We start from the raw sequence: 19495 nt of genomic DNA, 5'->3' as shown, positions 1-19495 counted from the left end.
GAGTTATAGGAACAGTTAACCACTATCCCACCACAGAAGGATAAGGAGAAATATCATTGGTAAATAAATGGCATCTACAGAGCAATCAATCACAAATCTGAAATTAATGTTAGCTGCTTATAGGAACATACTTTTTTTTTTTTCTCCCCCATCACACAAGCTGTGGATTATTTGGATAACTTAACAGAAAGACTACACGACTCTATATTCTCAGTTGTCAAGCTACCCTTTCACTTAGATCTTACTGGGAGGCTATTTTAAACTGGGTAGCTGGATATCGTTTAATATTTACTCAAAGAAGAAGAGTGCCAACGTTAACATGAGTTAGGTATCCATACGTGAACAATACATTTTAGGATACTGGTACACTGAGAGCAAGAGCCTGATAGACAGGTACAGTACTACACTGAAATAAGTATGACAACATTTTATTCTTTTTTCTTTTTTTCCCCTTTTTTTTTTCTCAAACCCTTAAACTATAGTGATTTGCACTGACATTGTTCCGGGGTATTGGTATAACATGCTTTTAAGAATACATGGCATCCATGACAAACTATTGCATTCACGCAAGTGTGATTTCATAGCTAAAAGCAGAACATCTAGCACCTTGTCACTATGGCTTTTGATAAACTACAGTAGTTTCAGAGCATGTAATTTTTCAGTCCGTAGGGCAATAACAGTAACACAACGTATGTAAGAATATCTGGATTCAAGACCAGCTTTCTTCCTTTTTGTTTAGTTTTTTTTCTATAAAATGAAGTTAGCGCAATAAAATCTTGTAGTCATTCAGTTCTGTTACAAATGTGTGCAGTACAATGCATGGCAGTTATCAGCTGAGCATTAAGATCCAAACTCTCACAACCCAAAGCTAGAAATTGGTTTGGATCTGGTTGACAAGCATGCATATTGTGCACCGTTAAATAGGTCCTGCTGGGCTTTTTAATTTCCCCTCCACACTTGTTTTTTTTTTTTTTCTCAAACTTTTTTTTTAATTCATGCAAACGCTTCTGGTGTAGATTTGGGTGTGAATTAGGTAGAATTGAGTTTGCGGCGGCACATTTAGGACTGTTCCTCTACTCAAACCATATGTTCAGAAACAGGGTTGGTTAATACACTTGTAATGAGGAGCAGTGTACATTGCCTCTTTTCATTAAGTATTATTTTAACATGTTAAATTATTTTCTTCGTGCATGCCTGTCTTTAAACAATGTATTATCTTCTACTTCAGACATAAATGAATATCATAATCGGTTATGTGAAATTATTTGCCTTCGGAGCAAAAAACATAAAACTATATTCAGATATACCCTTTAAACATGGCGTCCTTTCCATTCTAAATGGACTCTTCTCCTTTATCTTTTATATACTGAGCGGCCCTGAGAGGTTTTTTTACTTTTTCTTTTTTTTTTAAAAACTTACAATATAAGCCAGCGAATAGATATGTACACATATTCTCAAAGCTGTGGATTCACTTGTTAAAATGGCTTCTTTTGTTTTCTCTTGAAGGTGACACGTCAACGACTCACATTCACTTATAAACTAAAGGAAAAGGCAAGATCCCTTCACACATTAAAGCAAACAGCTTGTTAGTGCTCAATGGGGCAGTTAAGAGAGAATCCAAAGCTAAAAAATGCATTTGTTGCTCTTTTCCCGCAGCCCAAACATCACCTTTTGTTTTTTTTTTTTTTTTTTTTTTAATTCTTTTTACAGTGAACACAACTTGTATGTTTACACATCTGAGCACTCCAACGTCGTCATGTGAAGCCTGTTCTCATCGCAGTGACTTCTACAGGTTTTTTTTTTCTTTTTTTAAACATTCTTCTGTCTTTTTTTAATCTAAAACCATTCACACTGAAGCTACACGTACGGTTTCTCTTTTACAACACCATACCCATGACTTATAACATACCTTACACAAAAAACTGCTTCCTTCAATGTGTATCTTAAGATAAAACCCAAGAAATTAAACTTTGTTTAAAAACTCAACAGCATACACTCAAACCAAGTGGAAATAACAATGGACACTCAGAGTTAGTAACATGTTTGTGCTTGTCATAGTTCATAAAAAGGCAGGTCTGACTTTAACAGTAGGCTATATTTGTATGTGTGTACTGGATTTGGCTCACAGAGAAAGAAAAAGCTCCCCCGTCTCCCAGAAAAGGAAGGAAAGGTTTGTTTTAACTCACCACAGGCTGCCAAAGCTCTGTGGTTCCCTTCTTCAGGTGTGGAACTCTACCTCAAACCCAGGTGTAACCACAAGCTCCTCCCCCTACGGCATGGGCTGAATAAACAGACAGTTTTTACAGAGTGCTTTTTTTTTTTTGAAAATCGGTTCAATTTGGTGGCGATGCTTGAATAAAATATTGCTAGTCGGAATCGAGAGTTCATGCAAACCCTAGCATGCTGCCCTGTATCCAGTGGTTACACAATGCATTGGCTCGGTGAACGGGAAAAAACATACACGCACAATATGCACACATACGCACACACTTGCCATCGGAGCAATGCTGATGTGAAAGGTGGTGGTTGTTGTAGCACTTGTGCAGTTTTTGCCAGATGACCTCAATACGATGCAGTCTGTTTAATCCACAAATGCTATTAGCACGGCTGTGTGTTGTGCGGTGGATGACACCACACAACCGTGTGTCCCACCGCTTGCAGTCCAAAAGCTCAGGCTTTAAGAAAATCTGTATTCGACCACAGAAAGTCACACTTCCACTATAGCATTGGCAAAGTCTAAAACAAACAAGGGTTAAACATGTTAAAAAGGAACGTTACGTTATTGCAGAACATATATTATTAACAAGTCACTTTGCCCAACACCTACACAAACATGCACCTATGATGGTTACACAGCGCCTCCAAAACACTGATGTCCAACGACTCCTATTATTATTCTGCTAATTGCACAACACGTCCAGCTGAGCCATCCAACCCTCCGGGGTCCTGAAATGTCTCCTGGACTTCTGCTTTTCCTAAACCAACTCCTCTCAATGAAATTGAAACCCTAGAATCAAAGCAGCAGTTAATGGATTGTAGGGAAAAAAATCTTTGGAATCAGTCACAAAGGGGGCAGAGGCAGAACTGGCGAGTGGGGTGGGGGTGGGGGAGGGATCCCAGAACTCTCTCGGCTGCAGTAGGCAGTGGGTTTCATGAGACGTGGACAGTGAAGCACAGCAGAGGTACAGGCTCCAGGAGCATACCTGGATTTCTTATTATTTAGGATGGGCTGGAGCTGTGGGTGGGTGGGCTGGGTTTACTGGAGGACGCAGGTTAGGTGGCAGGTGTCCTCAGCTTTGGAACGAGACCGTTTGTGCACAGCTTTCCAGTTCAGCACCCAGAGACAGTCCTCACTCCACCTCCCTGTGAACGTCCGAGGCATCGGCTCGGCAGATGGGGCAAGTGCGATTGGTCTGAAAACATCAAGGAGAAAAAAATCCATGAAACCTGGAAGATCTTCACATGGTGCAATGATGTTTTTAAATGCATGACTAAACCTACCTTTAACCATTTATCCACGCACTTTGCATGGAATTCGTGGTTGCAAGGTAATACCCGAAGTAGCTGCCTACACTCAAAGTCACAGAAGCACACAACACACCTGTAGGAGGAGAGTTACATAATCACACACTTTCCTAGTATTTCATTGACAGATGCAAGCATAAGCTCATCTGAATTGTGTTTTAATGCAATACTAAACATGAAGTGGATAATCCAATTGTACTTTTTGACAATCTCACATACTGGAAAAAACAATGACAGTATATGATTTAAATCAGGGTTAATTCCAGCAAGTTAATTTTGTCTTCTTTTTTGAAGACAAAAATCAGGGTTGTGTTTTTTTTTTACCTCCTACAGTCACATTTAAGGCTGCAATGATTAGTCGTCATAATCGATAACGTCGACTACAAAAATTAGTCGATGCAGGTTTTATAGCGTCGACGCGTCCTTTTATTCATTCAGTGCCAGCCATTTTCAGAATTTGTACCCCCTCAGTGCCAGCCGTTTTAAAGCATTTTTAAAGACCCAGAGAATATTTTGTACTATGACAATTTTGTTTCTAGCTTGTTTCGTTCTTCCGTAGTCTGCAGTTGAATAAAGGCAAGTTTCACACAAATCACCAGTTTGTGACAAAAAGCTGAGAAAAACGGCTTTTTTGAAAAAACCTATTAGTGACTTTTTAAGCAATTTTTTTGCTTTAGTGACACCTCAACATTAACTTCCATTTACAACTACAAAAACAACACTGAGACCGGCTTTTGATGGCAAAAGTGGGGAGAATGTCTCCCTCGTCATTCTCCCCACACGCAACTTCCTCCTCCTCCTCCTCCCGGACATGCCGAGTCTCACCGTTTTATAACTTTCTTTCACCATCGCGACACTCTCCTCAATATTCCACTTAGTTCCACACATGCTCTGGTCGAGTGTGCACTGCTGTGAGCTGGTGGGAACTTCAGCATCAACTCTCGTAGCACCATTTTCTGTCTCATAAACTCCTTTCCTCACCCTCTGAGCTCTGCTGATCACAGGTGATCTCTCATCCAAAGGTGCGCTGCTACCAACTACATGTCACCAATTATTTTGCTATCTGGCTCACAGTTGAATGTTTTGCTTACTGTATTTTGTATCTGCCCCCCCACCGTCAATCACACAGACGTAACTTCCTCTTCCTCCCGACACACAGAGATGACCCGTTTGGCCCGGTTAGTTGATGGTTTTGTCTCACGATCGCAACATTATCAATAATCCACTTAGGTCCACACATGTTCTGTGTTAGTATGTGGTGCTGTGAGCTGCTGGATACTTCACAATATCACTCCATGGCCACCTTCAGGGCACAGTTGGTCACTACATTAACAGAGAAGCCTGATATTCACAGTAGAACTCCGTCACAGTGTATCCTAGCAACTTCCGTGAAAAAAACGTAATTGACGTAATATTGCGTCTTTGGCACTAAGCGTTTGGATTTGAAATGACGTAATATTACGTCAATGGCACTGAATGAGTGAATCTTGTAAACAATAAAGAATAAAAACCGGGGTGCACCCACTTCCTGGTGCAGGTCCTTACATAAACTGTGGGGGCAGTACCACTTCCAACTTTAAATGCTGGAGATTGGAAAATACAAACGAGGAAAAATGTCGGACCAAACTGCTGAAGAAGCCCGAAAGCTTCGACCTACAGTTTATTAAGTGTGGTAACATTTCAGCTAAAATAAAGCAGCGAAAAAAGTTAGATGTAAATTATGTGAGGTACAACTGGCTTTCCATGGTAAGCGCAAGCAACCAGCAGCTAGTGTTCCACGTTCTTCATGTCGAGCGGAAAGGTGAGATCATAAGTCACGTTGATATCTCAAGAATCTTTCATTTTAATCACATGCAGATTTGTTCGTTAGCCAACAAACTTTGATTGAAATAGTTATTACTTTTGTTTAGTGCTCATCTGTCAGAAAACTATGGAAGAAGTTTGCTAAGTTAGCAAACTCTAGTTCAGTTTTGTTTATGCATAATTTACTTACTAAACCTGCTTTGAATTAAAATACCTTGTTTTCCGCCTATAAGAGCATTAATTATGAATAGCAAAATGCTTTCATCTACTATCAATTGTGTAATTTCATATACTATTGATAAATGATTAGATGTAGGTAGGTAAATTGATACATTGTAATAGGTATGTAAATTGTGAATTAATTATCTTTTTTTTTTCAATAGTGCTCCTAAGCAAAGGCATTTGGATGAGTGTCATGAAGAGAGGTTCATGCACTCCTCAAATGGCTAAAGTATTAACAGAGGGTCTCATATCTATGACTATCATATTCAGGATGCTAATATCCATGGTTGAGGATGGTACAGACCATCCATCCAGACTAAACCTTACCATGCACAACTCTTTAGTTGGTCTAAAGTTCTTACTGTTAATTAACTTCATTAAAATCAAGACATTGCAATTTTATAAATTAGTATTAACTAAGGGTGTAACGACTGATCATTAGATCGATTTATATAATTACGATCCAACGACATCGTATACACCTGTACTCGCAAATTGGCCTTCTGGATGACATTAATCGATCTGAAATAGTTTTGAATGTAATTTAAGCACAGCAGACTTTATGTAGTTGTGTTTTAAAAGTGCTTTTAATAGTAAAGACATTACTTTAGTCGTGACTTGAAGCAAATTGTTACTAAAACAAATCATTACACCGCGAGCATTAATGCTTGAACCAATAGATCAGTTTGAAAAAATATGAAAATATCGTATCCAGACAGGCTCCTGCTGCAAAAGCGTTATTGGAGACACGTTAACTTTAACTCCAGGAAGAAACCAAAGTGATCCTAAATTGTGCTCTGACCTTGGTTGACCTGGTTATGCAGAGACAGACTTACAGCGTTTGTTCAGACAAATGATTCTCTGAGTTGAATCTGTAGGACGGAAGTTGCTCTATATCAGCTTTTGTGAGCCCGCGTGGTTTGGCTTCACCCAACCTTTCTGCCAGATTCAGTAATGCCTAAAAAAAGAAAGAAAGGAAAAAAAAATGTGATGTATGGTTGACAACCTGAAATGTAATGAAGGCGAGAATAGGATCTAATTTCTGACTAAATCTATAATCTCAAAACACATTACTTAAAGTTTGAACATGTAACTGGATATTTAATGTACTACACCACACAGCGTTATAAAAACATAGCTTTACTTCTTCCACACAGAAACAACTACTGCACTTTGACAGGTTGGTTTTTTGTTAATATCAACAGATTCACTAACTTCATAGTTCTCCATCTCAACCTCGTCCACATCCAGGTCTAGACTGATGGCTGGACCCACTGCTGTTGGAGGCACAGGAAGCATTGACCTGAACAGGGGGAGGAGTGAGAAAAATAAGTTGCTGAGCAAGCACTTTTACTCTTTCACATCAAAATCTCTTTGATAATGGAAGAAAAGGATTGTGGATTAAGACTCCAGTGGTTCACTTTAATTTACCAGTAACAAGAATACCCAATAATTAAAAGGTCATTTTTAAGGAATCAATCTATAACCATTAATCCCATGAAATGACTGCTTTTAGTCTATAGAGAAGAATTCTGAGGCAGATACTCACAGGAAGTAAGGAAGGAAGCCAGGAAAGTAAGATGGAGGAGGAGGGGGAGGAGGGAGAGGCTGCTGCTGCTGCAGCCGGAATCTTTGTCCACTCACTCGCCGGGGCAGCATGTGGGGGTATGGCTGGTGAACAAGCAGACCAAAGGGGTTTAACATGGAGCACCAATTTGTATTTACTTAACTCTAGCTTCCTTAAGGACTTAGTATTTCACTTCAAAATGTTTCAACAAGTATAGATGTATTGCTATAACATTTCTAAGAAAAATCCACCCAAAGGCTGCAGCATAACATAGGCCGCACCCTATTGGCTGATGAGGGTGTCATTCAGAAGACTTGGCCAATCAGAACGTACATGTAGGCGGACTGCCGTACTCAAGTTTGGTTTAACAAAGATTTCCGTGTTTCAACTGATGAGTTTCTTTCTCCACATGAACCCACCTCATCACTGCTCCGCGTCTACCTATTAGTCTATTTACAGCTTCTTATGGTCACTTTTTACTGGAACCAGACTCATACGTCACTTCATCTGATCACACGGAGTCCAGACTCTGAGGCAGAATACAGACGCGATCGCTTCTAAACAAACTAAACGTGGTGATTTGGCAACATTATGCTGTTTATCATTTCCTTTTTTATGACAATAACGAGGCTGCTTTTACTGTAGACGGAGCGGAGATCAGAACAGCCTAGATACAGACTGGATCTCTGCTCTGTCTCCGTCTGTCCGTCTTCCTTATGTAAGCTTCTCCATCAGCCGGACACCACCCCGCGCACACCAAGTCGCCCGTCTCCCTGATTCTGTTAGAGATGTGAGGGCAATGCAACACTTTTAGGCTGGAGCAAAAAATAAATCCTGTAATTATTTTCATTGAATGTAAGGCAGACTTATTTATAGATTCTCTGTGGTAGCGCTTAGATAACAGTTGAAGTTGTTCAGGCACGGTGTCTATGATGTCAAAGAGCATTCTGTTGTTGTTATTGCTAATTAAAGCAACTTGTGCTTATAAAAAAAAGCTATTTAATTTTCCTCGTGAGCCAAAGGGCTGAACATGCATGAAAGGAGGTCTCACCACTCCAAAGGGAAGCTCCTGATGCAAAGGCTCTTGAGGAAGATATTGTAGGGGCAGAGAAGGAGGCAGCGCTGGTGGGTGATGAGAAGGAGGGTAGGAGAAGGTCCCTAATGGGTGCTGGTCCCCTCTTAGGTCAACTTCATTCTCTACCCTCTGTAGAGGCTGATAGGGAGAAGGCTCGCTCTTAGACACGTATCCAACAAACAACAAGTCAACAACCAAACAGAAAGAGCGCAACCTCCTTTCTTCCCAATTATCTTTGTCTGCAGCACTAATTCGTTGAAAGGTTTAGTACATTATGATATAAGGAAAGTATTAATGTATTCTACATCAAAGCATTAAAAACAGTTGTGTATGATTCTTTTACCACTATCATACTTACTTATAACAGAAGAAAATAATGTTACTAATAAAACAATACCTTTTCCCCTAACCATCAGTAAGTAGAGGACATTAAATTAGTAGATAGATGAGACTTGACCAATAACTGAACTTGTTTACATGTAATAACATCTAGGAAGTACTCACCATGCGTGGGTGCTGAGGCTGTAAAGGGACAAACTGGCTTAAAGGAGTAAGGTGCGGCGGCTGGTGGGGGGGTACAGATGGGGTCGGGTGCAATACAAAATGTTCGCTGGAGATCAGGGGTGGAAAGGTTTGATAAGACATTGGTATATGCTGCATGGTGCATGCCTGAATCAGCTGTGGAAAGGAAAAAACAAAACAAGAAATAAGTTCAGTTCTTTTGAAACCAGAGAAGTAACCATCCACCACAGAGCAGCTACACCCAAAGCATGTTGTATGCATGTAATGACCAGAAGCAATGCACTGAATAAAACAGCACCAAGGGCACAGTCTGAACAACTGTTTGAGCAACAATCAACAAATATAAACGTTCTCACAGAAAATGAATAAAGGTAACAAAACTATTAGTGCATAAAATGTAACTCTTTGCAATCACTCAGCTAGGATTAGGTCTAAAGCACAGAATCCAAGCAGCTCCTCTGTTGCTCATGAACAGTGACAGATTGAATGGCTGGTATGGTGAACGACATGAACGCCACTGATATTCCAGCTCTTCCTTTTCAAACTCACAGGAGGAGGAAGGCAGCAGGGCAGAGAGAGCTGTCCACTGAATATTACCGAGCATGTTGGGAGCTGCTGAGTGTTGCAGCCTGGAAGGGGCTGCCCGGTGTGGATGGGAAATCCATGGGTGGTCACCGTGGTAACAGTGTATGATATAGGAACAGATCCCTGGTGCATCTTTGGGGAATAAAGTGGGAAGGGGGGGATGGAAAACGTCAAATGACCATTTTTATTCAAAGGCAGGACATGTAATCTAATCAGTCTGTTACCTGGTCACGTAGATCCACCATGATGGGGCTCTGCTGGGGCAGGTGAGCAGCAGGGTGAAGCATGCGTGGCAGTGTGCTGGTGTGGCTGTACTGTCTGGACTCATCTAAAGGAACGCGTTGGTGATGTTGGGAGAAAAGCCGATGATGAAAGTGCTCATCCTGAACTGGAGAAGTGTGCAGTAGAGGTGTGTCTCGTCTCCCCCACAGGCTTCTCACTGGTGGGCTGAAGGAAAGTAATTGAAAAGTGTTATTTTCAGGTTGAATGTAAATGTTAGACACATGTAGAAATGCTATGATACAGTAATATCAATGTTTGCTTCCCCTATCTGACAAAATTTAGTAAGAGCAAAGCAAAAAGTATATCAGATCACTACGTAGCATAAGGCCTCAGATTTTCCGTGATTGTGGGAAAAAATATGCAAAATAAACTAATTCATGTTATGAAACAGGAAAAATTAACTGGGCGCAAAAAAGGCAATTTGACCGATTTCTTTTCCTTCCTCTCTTTTATAAAATTGGGCTATGACACAAAAATGCCTCACATGTGTGGTAATAACAGTAGTGGATTCTATTAACCCTATTTAATATGTTTGATATGATTTCTGAAGGTTTAATAGCAGTTTAAGTCCTTTAACCAGGGAAAGACGATGAAAACGAAACATTTTATAATATTTATAATAAAAATCTACTAAATGAGGAAAATGAAACAAAAAACTAAACAAGATTTATACAAAAAGTACACAAAACGACAACAGAAATGCACAAAAATATACAAAATTATTCCATGAACACACACACATACAACAAAAACTGACAAAATAACTGTAATTTAGCACAAAAAGGCTCCAAAAACACACAAAATGACTCCAAAACACATATATTACAGAAAAAGATACCAAACTACAACAAAAATATGAAAATTAGTGAAGAAAAAAAAAAAAATATATACAAAAAATACACAAAATGACAACAGAAATGCACAAAAGACACCCTAAAAGCTACAAAAACACACACAATTATCCCAGAATCATACTGAAATGACAACAAAAAACAACAATTCTACAGAAATGCACAAAAACACCACAAAAAGATACAAAAATACACGACTCCAAAAAACATAAATTACAAAAACATACACCAAATGACAAAAACATAAAAATTAGTAAAAAAAAAAAAAACCAACAAACAAATTTGTCATGTGCATGTCCCATAGAATTAAACCAGGGAAATTGCACATGCTTTTTTACTTTGCACCCACCCACAAATATACCCCTTTATAACACTACAGAGTACAGAGTATGTACACCTCTTTGTACATCCAACCATCAAACACATACTCATTTGGCCATAATTGACAACTCTACTTAAGCTCCCACTATATGAATACATACTTCCGACAGGCACTGTGCAAATTGATAATAATGCACATTGGCTTGAAAATGCAAGAATTCCTCATGACTTAATGTACATGAGTTTCCAACACAAACTTCAACTAATTATTAGTTTTTAAACACAAAAAGTTTAATGCTGTTCATACTTTCTCCTGAGATGCACTGGAGCGTTGCAAGGCTCTCCGAGGAACCTCCTTGGGTTTAAGGGGGCTGTTGGTGGCAGCCTATTTACTGCTATTTCCCATGGTCGCATTGGTGACGTCGTGCAGACGTGTCACACTCTGGGAATGGAAAGCGAAGAGCTGAGGCACTTTTAAGTGACCTCTGATTGTCTGAACCCTGAAAGACAAAAAACAAATCCAATGTTTAACAAAGAACATCTGGAAAGTTCATCAACAATACATTGGTACGTCTACAATGAAGTGTCCTACACAATGACATCACAGTTTACACACCAGAGACCAGGAAGGGGGTTATGGAAGTGTTTTCCTGTGTCTCTGACCCGGGGACACCATGTATCCTGGTTCAGCCCTGGGATGCAGTGTCTGGTGTCGTATGAAATCCCTGGATCAGTGCCTGACTTATCTGTCATTTTTAGTTTAAGTATTTTGAAGGTGGGCACTAGGCATTAACTAATGATCTCCCATAGTGCACATTGATCATTACCATGTTTAAAATGAACAATTTGTTGACATTTTGACTAATAGGTATTTGTTTAAAAATTTTTTTTTAATAATAATAGAAAAACAAAAACAATAAAAACAAATAAAACAAACAATGTTAGTTTATAGGTTAAATTAGAACAACTTTCCCTTTGTTATGCTTTTCAAAAACATTTGTTAAATTTACAAAATCAGGGAATATTTGTTGGTCATAGATTATCAGCGACAGAAGTAATTTTTTTTTTTTTTTTTTTTGATGGGTTTGGTGAAGAAAACAACATGTCTTTGCATTTATAGGTATTATGCAAGGTGCAGCACTTTCTCAACATACATGTTGAGCAGACAAAGGAGGAAACAATGTTGCAGATGAAGCTACCAGACAAGAGAAATATGAAGAGCCTTTGTTATTAAATTAATGCAATAAACACATAAAACTGCCTTAAACACACAACTCCTCCGAGCAACAACAAACAGGAGCTGAAACAATACTGCGATTATAATACATAACTCTACCAGAAAGGAAACCAGTGGGCTAAATACTCGTTTTAAATAATAAAATTTAAATTATTTTTTGGGAGAAAGATGTGAAGGCGATCAGAGATTACAATGCAAAAGAAAAGTGGAGAGAACTGACACAACCATACTAGTTATAGATATCACGACATTGTCACATTTTTTATTATGTAACACAAGTATGGTAATAAGATTACTAAAGGGGGAATTATAAAGGGTGTGGGACTGTGTAATTAACTCGCAGGGCCGTGATACACAGGGGTCGCTGCAGCGTGGCTGGGCAACAACATGGTAAGCCATGTGCTCTAAAGACAAAGCAACAACAAAAGACGCTGTAGACAGACGCAACATTCCTTTACCACACAGTTTATCAGCCACTGCATCGCACCGCGACTCCACTCAGCGGCCAACGGTGTGTTCGTCGGACTGAAGGGAACACTCTTTACTGCACAGGCACAAGCGTGTTCAACTCAGACATCGTTAAAACCCAATGTCCCCTGCTGAAGGAGAGCAGCTAGCATTAGCTAAGCTAGGCTAGCGCTTTGTTCAGCAGCAGGTAGCTGCTGAACAAAGCGCGTGCATTATGTGTGAAACGCTGCATAGGAAGCGCGAGGAGGTTATATCAGGGATAACAAGTGCACGGGTTAAAACTACAGCTAAAGGCTGCACTCACCTCACTTTCGTTGCTAATTCGATTCCTAGGTGACACAGGTTGGTTGTAGGTGTTTCGTGCTGCAAAATGTCGCGTCCCATCAAGTTCCCCGTTTCCGTAACAGCCTTTTTAACGACCACCACCACAACAGAAACTTTAGCGGATAGTCTACGGTCTCCCGCTTCTTTTTGCTGGTTTAACTAACAACGTCCGCCGACGGAGCTCCGATTAGCTTGCTAAAGGGTGCCCTGCTACAGCACGCTTCCAGGTGCTGCACAGAGATGGAAAGACGTTATTCTTCACAAATCTCACAACAAAATCATCGGCTGTGTTTTACCGGAGCGGTAGAAAACATAAAGTGATCAACAAAGACATTAGCTTCTCTATCAGAATCACTGGAAACATTCCTTGGCGCGTGTCAGCCCCCATGAACAGCATTGTTATGGTGAAACCACGCCTCCAGCGGAAGAGTGACCAATCAGGGCGCAGCAAACGCAGACGTCCAGACGTCCCCAGCTACGATGGATCAAAACAAGCACTTTTCTGTGTCGCGCAAATAAACAATAAACCATCTACATACAAGGTCAACAAAACGAGACTGCGACTAAAAAAACAAACAAACTGTTAATCAATCAATTTAAAACCTAAGCAATACACGCATTGATTTTATTTGACCCAAAATAAATAAAAAAATAACATTTATTTCAAGATAAATTGTATTTTAACAACAATGTGAATTGGTTTAGTTTTATGCTGTGGACCTTTCGTTATATTAATGTATAAGCAATTGGCATCATCATCATCTACATGAATTGCTATTTAAGTTTAAGGTAATAGTTTTAATTTTACATAATGATATTGCAAGACAAAAAAAAAAAAAAATCAGGACTAGAAACACATTTGCATTTTAATTGCAAGAGACAAACAACTTGACTGCTGAGTTATACATTTTTTTTAGATCCTTTAAGTGATGTACTAAAATTAATTCCTTTAATTCAAGGATTCAGTTCAATAAACCAACATTATTTATTTCCAAAATCATTTTTTGGTAAATAGCTGCAGAGTGCTCGAGTCTGGTTTAAGCTGTTGCCAGGGGACTTTGACTGCATTAGTGTAAAAATTGGTATAAAATGGATTTTTGTGTGATTTTATAGGGTTGGGACAAGCAAACACTGTATAAGGTAAACAGAGAAGAGTGGCTATTACTCCATTGCGCCAAAACAGTTTCACAATTTTATGCTTCCAGGCTTGTGGAAACAGTTAAGAGCTAGTTCCTTCCTGTATCAACAAGACTGTGCACCAGTACACAGAGCAAGATGCAGAAAGACATAAATAAGTAATGGTGATTATAATATATACTACTCAAGCAGAAGTACTGTTACTTGATTGAAATTGTACTCAAGTACAAGTAAGACATACATAAAATACTCAAGTACAAGTAAAAAGCAGCTCAATTAAATAGCACTCAAAGTAAAAGTTACCAGTTACTTTTATTGTTGGTAATAAATCTTGCAACAGTTCCTTTGCATATAGTAAACATAAAGGCATCTGCATGAAATAAAAGGAATGTCAAAATGTACAATTCTTTTTAAAATAAAATAACACCAATTCATTCAATTCAAGATAAAATAAGTTCAGTTTTTGTTGTTTCACAATGTCCGTTGATCATTTTAAAACCAAAAATAATCATTTCTTTTAAAGTGTACTTAAGTACAGAGAGGAGGACAAGGGACAAAATCCTAGCAATCTTGAATAACTCCTCTAACCCTCGGTTCAGGCGTTCATTTGTGCCCACTGACATCAGACTGTTGACTGTTGTTATTTTTCTAATTATGTATGTTTATATTTTTTGCACTATTATCCTATGTTAGTATTTCTATTTATTTTTGTTCTTACTCTCTGCTCTTATACTGTATATACTGTGTTGCTGCAAACATGAATTTCCCCTCTGGGCATTAATAAAGGTGTATTCTATTCTATTCTTCTAAGTAAAATTACTGATTTAAAAATATACTAAAAAAAGTTCAAGTACCCATAAAAGCAACTCATTTTCAGTAGCGTGAGTACTTGTAAGCCATTACTTTCGCCTCGACTGAGGGACATTTATGGCACATTGGGTAGCATTGCTGCCTCGACTGAGGTTTCCAATTTGTATCGACAGGTCTATGTTGCCTTAGGTCCAATGTTACCTGGGATGAACTCCTGCAACTCAGTACAGGATAAGCAGGTACTGAATACAAAGACCAGACCTGAGGCTCAGTATTGCTATAATTGTTTGACTTGCAGCCAGGAGAGGAGGGTCATTCCATCAAAAGCCAAGTTTGTGCTTTGGTAAAACATTAAAAAGGTAGATAAGCTGAAAATATGCCTTCCAACAACTATAAATGTGAAAGTGGAGTGACCCAATATTGAACCCAACGATTAAATAATAGGATCTAATTGAGATTTCCAATTCCTTTTGGCAAAAAGTATTTATACTTTTACATCAAAACCCCACACTGAACAATAATAATCTGATGTTCACATTAAATATTAGGGCTGGGCAATATATTGTGATCGAGATATAACTATATATTTTTTAAAGGGGGTATTGCGTTTTTTCCAGGCACATAGTACCATTCTATAGCATACTCAAATAACTATGCTACCCAAAATTGTTTGGAAAATGCAGCAAATATCAAAAATAACTTAATAGACACTGTTCATGATGCTTCGATTTCGCCTCTTTCTCTTTAAGAAAGTCCTTGCCTGTCTGACACGCCCATGAACACTACGCATCCAAAAATACATTTTCTCACTGAAGACAATTTTAGAAAGTAAAGATAAGCAGAGTAGACCGACCGACATGCAGTTCTCTCTCAGGTGTTAGCTAATTGCAACTGCAGCTGTTCTGACGGAGGTGCGTCCTGGGAGCGAGTTTTATTTTATTTTATTCTTTAATGTGGACATAAATGAGTACAGACAATATAAGCCAGGGTTTTCTCACAAAAGTATTCAAAATAAGTAAACTAAAAGCTAAATCTGCAGAGGTGGGTGCTGTGGGCTGAACTAAGGAAGAGAACATTGGAGGGGCCTCGTCCCCAAGGCGGAGCCTCGTCCCCTCGAGCAAAACAGCAAGAAAATGGCTGGTGGCAGGAGATTACTCAAAAATAGGTGAATCACTCTAAGAAACACTGGAGGTATGTTTTTCAGGAAGAAATGACACACTAACAAAATAAAAAGCTTTAAAAAGTGATTTTTACATAATACCCCCCCTGTAACTTATTTCTATTTATACACTTACACAGTACAAATCACAACATACAATAATTTATTATTATTTATAGAGTGCAGTCAAACAGTGTCCTTATTTACAATTTTAACAAGTGTCTGAGATATATATTTTCATAGCTTATTTCGTAAAAAAAAAAAAATGCTTGTTTTAGGAGTCGCTGCTTTCGCTACTTCTCAGAAGAGCATGAAAAGCACAGTCAGATGGATTTCTGCATGCGTCCTAACCCAGACCTTCCCCTAAACAAGCCACACTACAGAACTCGTATGCGCTGTCCCTTTGAGGAGAAAAATACTAGTGGCACATATTGTGCAGCTGTCTGATAATAAATATGCTTGTGTGGCATTTTTCATCAGCAAATTGTAAGACTGAGTTAAAATTATCAAAATTAATATTGTATATTGCCATTTTGAGAAAAAAATATTGAGATATGAGTTTTGGTCCATATTGCCCAGCACTATCAAACATATCTAAATCTTACATTTTTCCTCTTTCAAAACAAACAGTGATCTAAAAAAACAAAAAACAAAAAAAAACATTGTTATCTTGTTGTCTTGCTGAAATGACGCAGTAAGGTCAGGAAGTTTCTTAGCAGCGACAGTGTGTTCTGACTCCCATCCTGCTGTACCAGCTGCTTATGTAATATTGGACTCGCATGATGCAGAGTGGAGCCTTTCTGAGCATTCATCATACAATCAGCCACTTTTTGTGTGTTAAAGCAACAGATTTAATTAAAAAAAAAAAAACGGGAGATGTGACGCCTTAGTTTCACCCTATGAATCTTTAGGCCTTAGCTGTACCTGTTATAATAGGCCCTGTGTGTGGGAAGAGCCTAGGTATAATAATAATAATAATAATAATAATAATAATAATAATAATAATAATAATAATAATAATAATAATACAATAATAATCATAACAACAATAACAATAATAATAATAATAATAATAATAATAATAATAATAATAATATACAACATTGCGTGCTGGGTTGGGCGTGTTCCCGCGAGGTCTCCGTCCGTGCATCGTGCATGTGTGGTCTATTAAATGCATGGTGTTTAGAAATGAGTGAGTGAGTGAGAATCATGGCAGCCCTGGATGTAAACAGAAGCAGATCAGCCCTCGGTAGCATAAGGAGGGGCTGAAGGCGGAGGCCATGGAGAGAACAGCAGAGTAAACAACACAGCCATTACTGAGAGGAAGAGGGCAGCAGTTACCTGATTGTTAGCTTAATAGCATCCGATCACTGATGTTTCCCTGTAATGTTCACATGTCGTCAGGCTAAAGTTACAGCAGCATCCTCTGCTCAGCGGTTCCTGTGTGGAACATTCCGTGGATTTCACCACTGGCTGTTCGGGGGAAAGGAAGCTCAACAACAACAACGGCTCACATTATCACCACGAAACTGCCTTTAAACGCTACTTTTCTGCCTTCACAGCGCCCGACACTGTTGTTGTTGTTAAAGTGACCTCAGGATGATGGAGACAGGATTTAAGCGGCGCGGTGGTGTGAGGTTTCTGTGCTTTCTAAACACCCCCATATCTGCGTCCATCCGCCGCTCACAGCGCACGTAGAGCTGCCATTTTTACCGTAATGGACCAAAACAAGTGATCCAGGCTGACAAGAAGAAAGTTCAAGCGAAGCACTAGAGGACAGTGCCAATGGGGGCCGAATGTAAAAACTATCACTTTTTCATAGCCGACATATTTTGAACATTTAACAAATTTTTCCTTTATTTGAGACAGAAATTCACGTAAAACAGCACGTTCTATATCAATGTTAACAATGTGCAAACATAGAAAAATAAATGTAAATGTTAAATCTAAATGTGAATGTTAATCTAAATGTAAATGTTAAATTTATATCTAAATGTTAATGTTAACCTAACCCAGCCTGCAGTTCTGGGTGGCGCTCAACTTTTGCGGCGGCGCTCAACGTTCAATAAACTAATCCCGTTCAGACTTACTCTAGCCCTAACTCTAACCCTTACCCTAACCCATATCTATTTTGTATGCCAATAGAATTATGTAACATATAGAATTATTTATATGGCACGATTTATTTATTTTGAGATTGATTATTTTTACCTGTATAAGAATCACACAGCACAATAGCATGCCGCATTGAGCGCCGCCCCCAACTGCGGACTGAAAGCCAAAAGCATGTCGGCTGAGCAGCGTTGAGCTCCGCCCCAAACTGTGGACTGCAGTCGGGGTACTTCGATGCAAAAGACCTTGGAGGGTGGAGTGTGTGGAGTGTGGGCGAGGCCTCGTCATCGACAGGCCCACTTTGTATAATTTCTAAACATTTAGTTTTACACTTGGTGACCCATTTCTGTCTGTGTGTTGCCCTGCTATGGACTGGCACGCTGTCCAGGGTGTACCCCTGCCTAAAGCCTCGTGTGAGCCGGGGATAGGCACCAGCAGACCATCGCGACCCTGAAAAACAGAAACAAGCGGGTCAGAAAATTAATGGATGGATTAACATTTGATTTATATTTAACATTTATATTTACATTTAAGATTTAGATTTAACTTTTACATTTAGATTTAGATATATTTTTCATGTTTACACATTTTTAACAAAGATATAGAACATACTGTTTTACATTAATTTGTCTCAAAATAAAAGAAAAGTGAGCTAAATGTTTAAAATATGTCGGCTATGAAACAGTGACCAAGTTGTTACATTTGGCACCCCATGAGTGCCCTCCACCTCTATCCCTGTGTTTTTCAACCACCCCCAGTACATAAATGTGATTTTGATTTTGCTCATCTAAAGGTGTCAATCCCACATGTCTTATTGATTACCGACACAAATCAAATAAAGTTTCCCTCTTCATTTCTATGGATATACAGAAATTAGCTCTGCAAACTCTGTATTTGGTTTCCAAAATATTTCCCCCTAATTTATGTTTCTGTTTACTGGAACTGCTTTGGAACAGTTTTATTACTCTCCCACACACTGATAAATTCTTAGTGCGAGTCCAGGAATATCTGCTAGCGTTGTATGTAATAAACCAAAGTCTGATGATAGCAGCACACTAAATATATGAAACTGTGCCATTTTATGTGAAGACGCAACTGATGATTGTCCTGTTTTCTTTGTTATGAAGTCCAAAAACTTAAATAAAAAAAAAAGAAAACAACTCAACCTATTTATTCACACTTCTAAATCATTGCACACCATAGCTTTCTCATTTAAAAAAGAATTGATATGGGATTGTGTACATTTCCTGTGATTTAGGCCTACTGTAGATTTCCTCCTACAGCTGGTACACACTTCCCCTTTTTAGAGTAGATTACAAAAAAAAAAAATTGGATTGTTTAGGATCTTGACACATCAGAGGAGTGGTTAGAATAATTTTCCATGTTTTTTTTTTTTATTTACATTTTTATACATAAACATGATTTGATAGTTGGTTATATTTCATCTTGAGTCAACACTGTTGTGTCATTTCTGATAAACCTTGAAGTCTTTTAG

At 38.7% G+C, this 19495-nt stretch overlaps 1 protein-coding gene across 4 annotated transcripts; it reads right to left on the bottom strand.

The window, feature by feature from the left end:
- Window positions 1–459: 459 nt before the first annotated feature.
- On the bottom strand, window positions 460–17613 carry rnf44 (ring finger protein 44). Of its 4 annotated transcripts, none has more exons than XM_028459446.1 (11): window positions 17230–17613; window positions 11061–11253; window positions 9524–9746; window positions 9264–9431; window positions 8697–8870; window positions 8169–8330; window positions 7100–7221; window positions 6766–6853; window positions 6387–6508; window positions 3502–3601; window positions 460–3413 (listed from the first exon to the last, which is right to left on the bottom strand). In XM_028459446.1, exons 2-11 carry the CDS (start codon window positions 11165–11167, stop codon window positions 3351–3353), a joined length of 1329 nt encoding a protein of 442 aa, XP_028315247.1. In that variant the 5' UTR covers window positions 11168–11253; window positions 17230–17613; the 3' UTR covers window positions 460–3350. The 4 variants fall into 4 exon arrangements, with proteins under 4 accessions (XP_028315247.1, XP_028315250.1, XP_028315248.1 ...); XM_028459449.1 differs by having other exon boundaries at window positions 9312–9431; XM_028459447.1 differs by lacking the exon at window positions 17230–17613 and adding an exon at window positions 12763–13202.
- Between the last annotated feature and the right edge of the window lie 1882 nt (window positions 17614–19495).

The sequence above is a fragment of the Gouania willdenowi genome, chromosome 10, assembly GCF_900634775.1.
Source record: "Gouania willdenowi chromosome 10, fGouWil2.1, whole genome shotgun sequence".
NCBI lineage: Eukaryota > Metazoa > Chordata > Actinopteri > Blenniiformes > Gobiesocidae > Gouania > Gouania willdenowi.
Note: the sequence above shows the minus strand (reverse complement) of the source record. Positions and strands in the feature narration are given on the sequence as shown.

Bases quoted from the DNA above. Each gene is read 5' to 3' on its own strand.
- rnf44 (XM_028459446.1), bottom strand. From the start codon at position 11,167: ATGCGACCATGGGAAATAGCAGTAAATAGGCTGCCACCAACAGCCCCC. The intron at 6,509-6,765 runs GTTAGTGAATCT...TTCTTTTTTTAG, and splicing joins TTGAGATGGAGAACTATGAA to GCATTACTGAATCTGGCAGA. The intron at 3,602-6,386 runs GTAAGTCTGTCT...CTCCTCCTACAG, and splicing joins CATTTGTCTGAACAAACGCT to GTGTGTTGTGTGCTTCTGTG.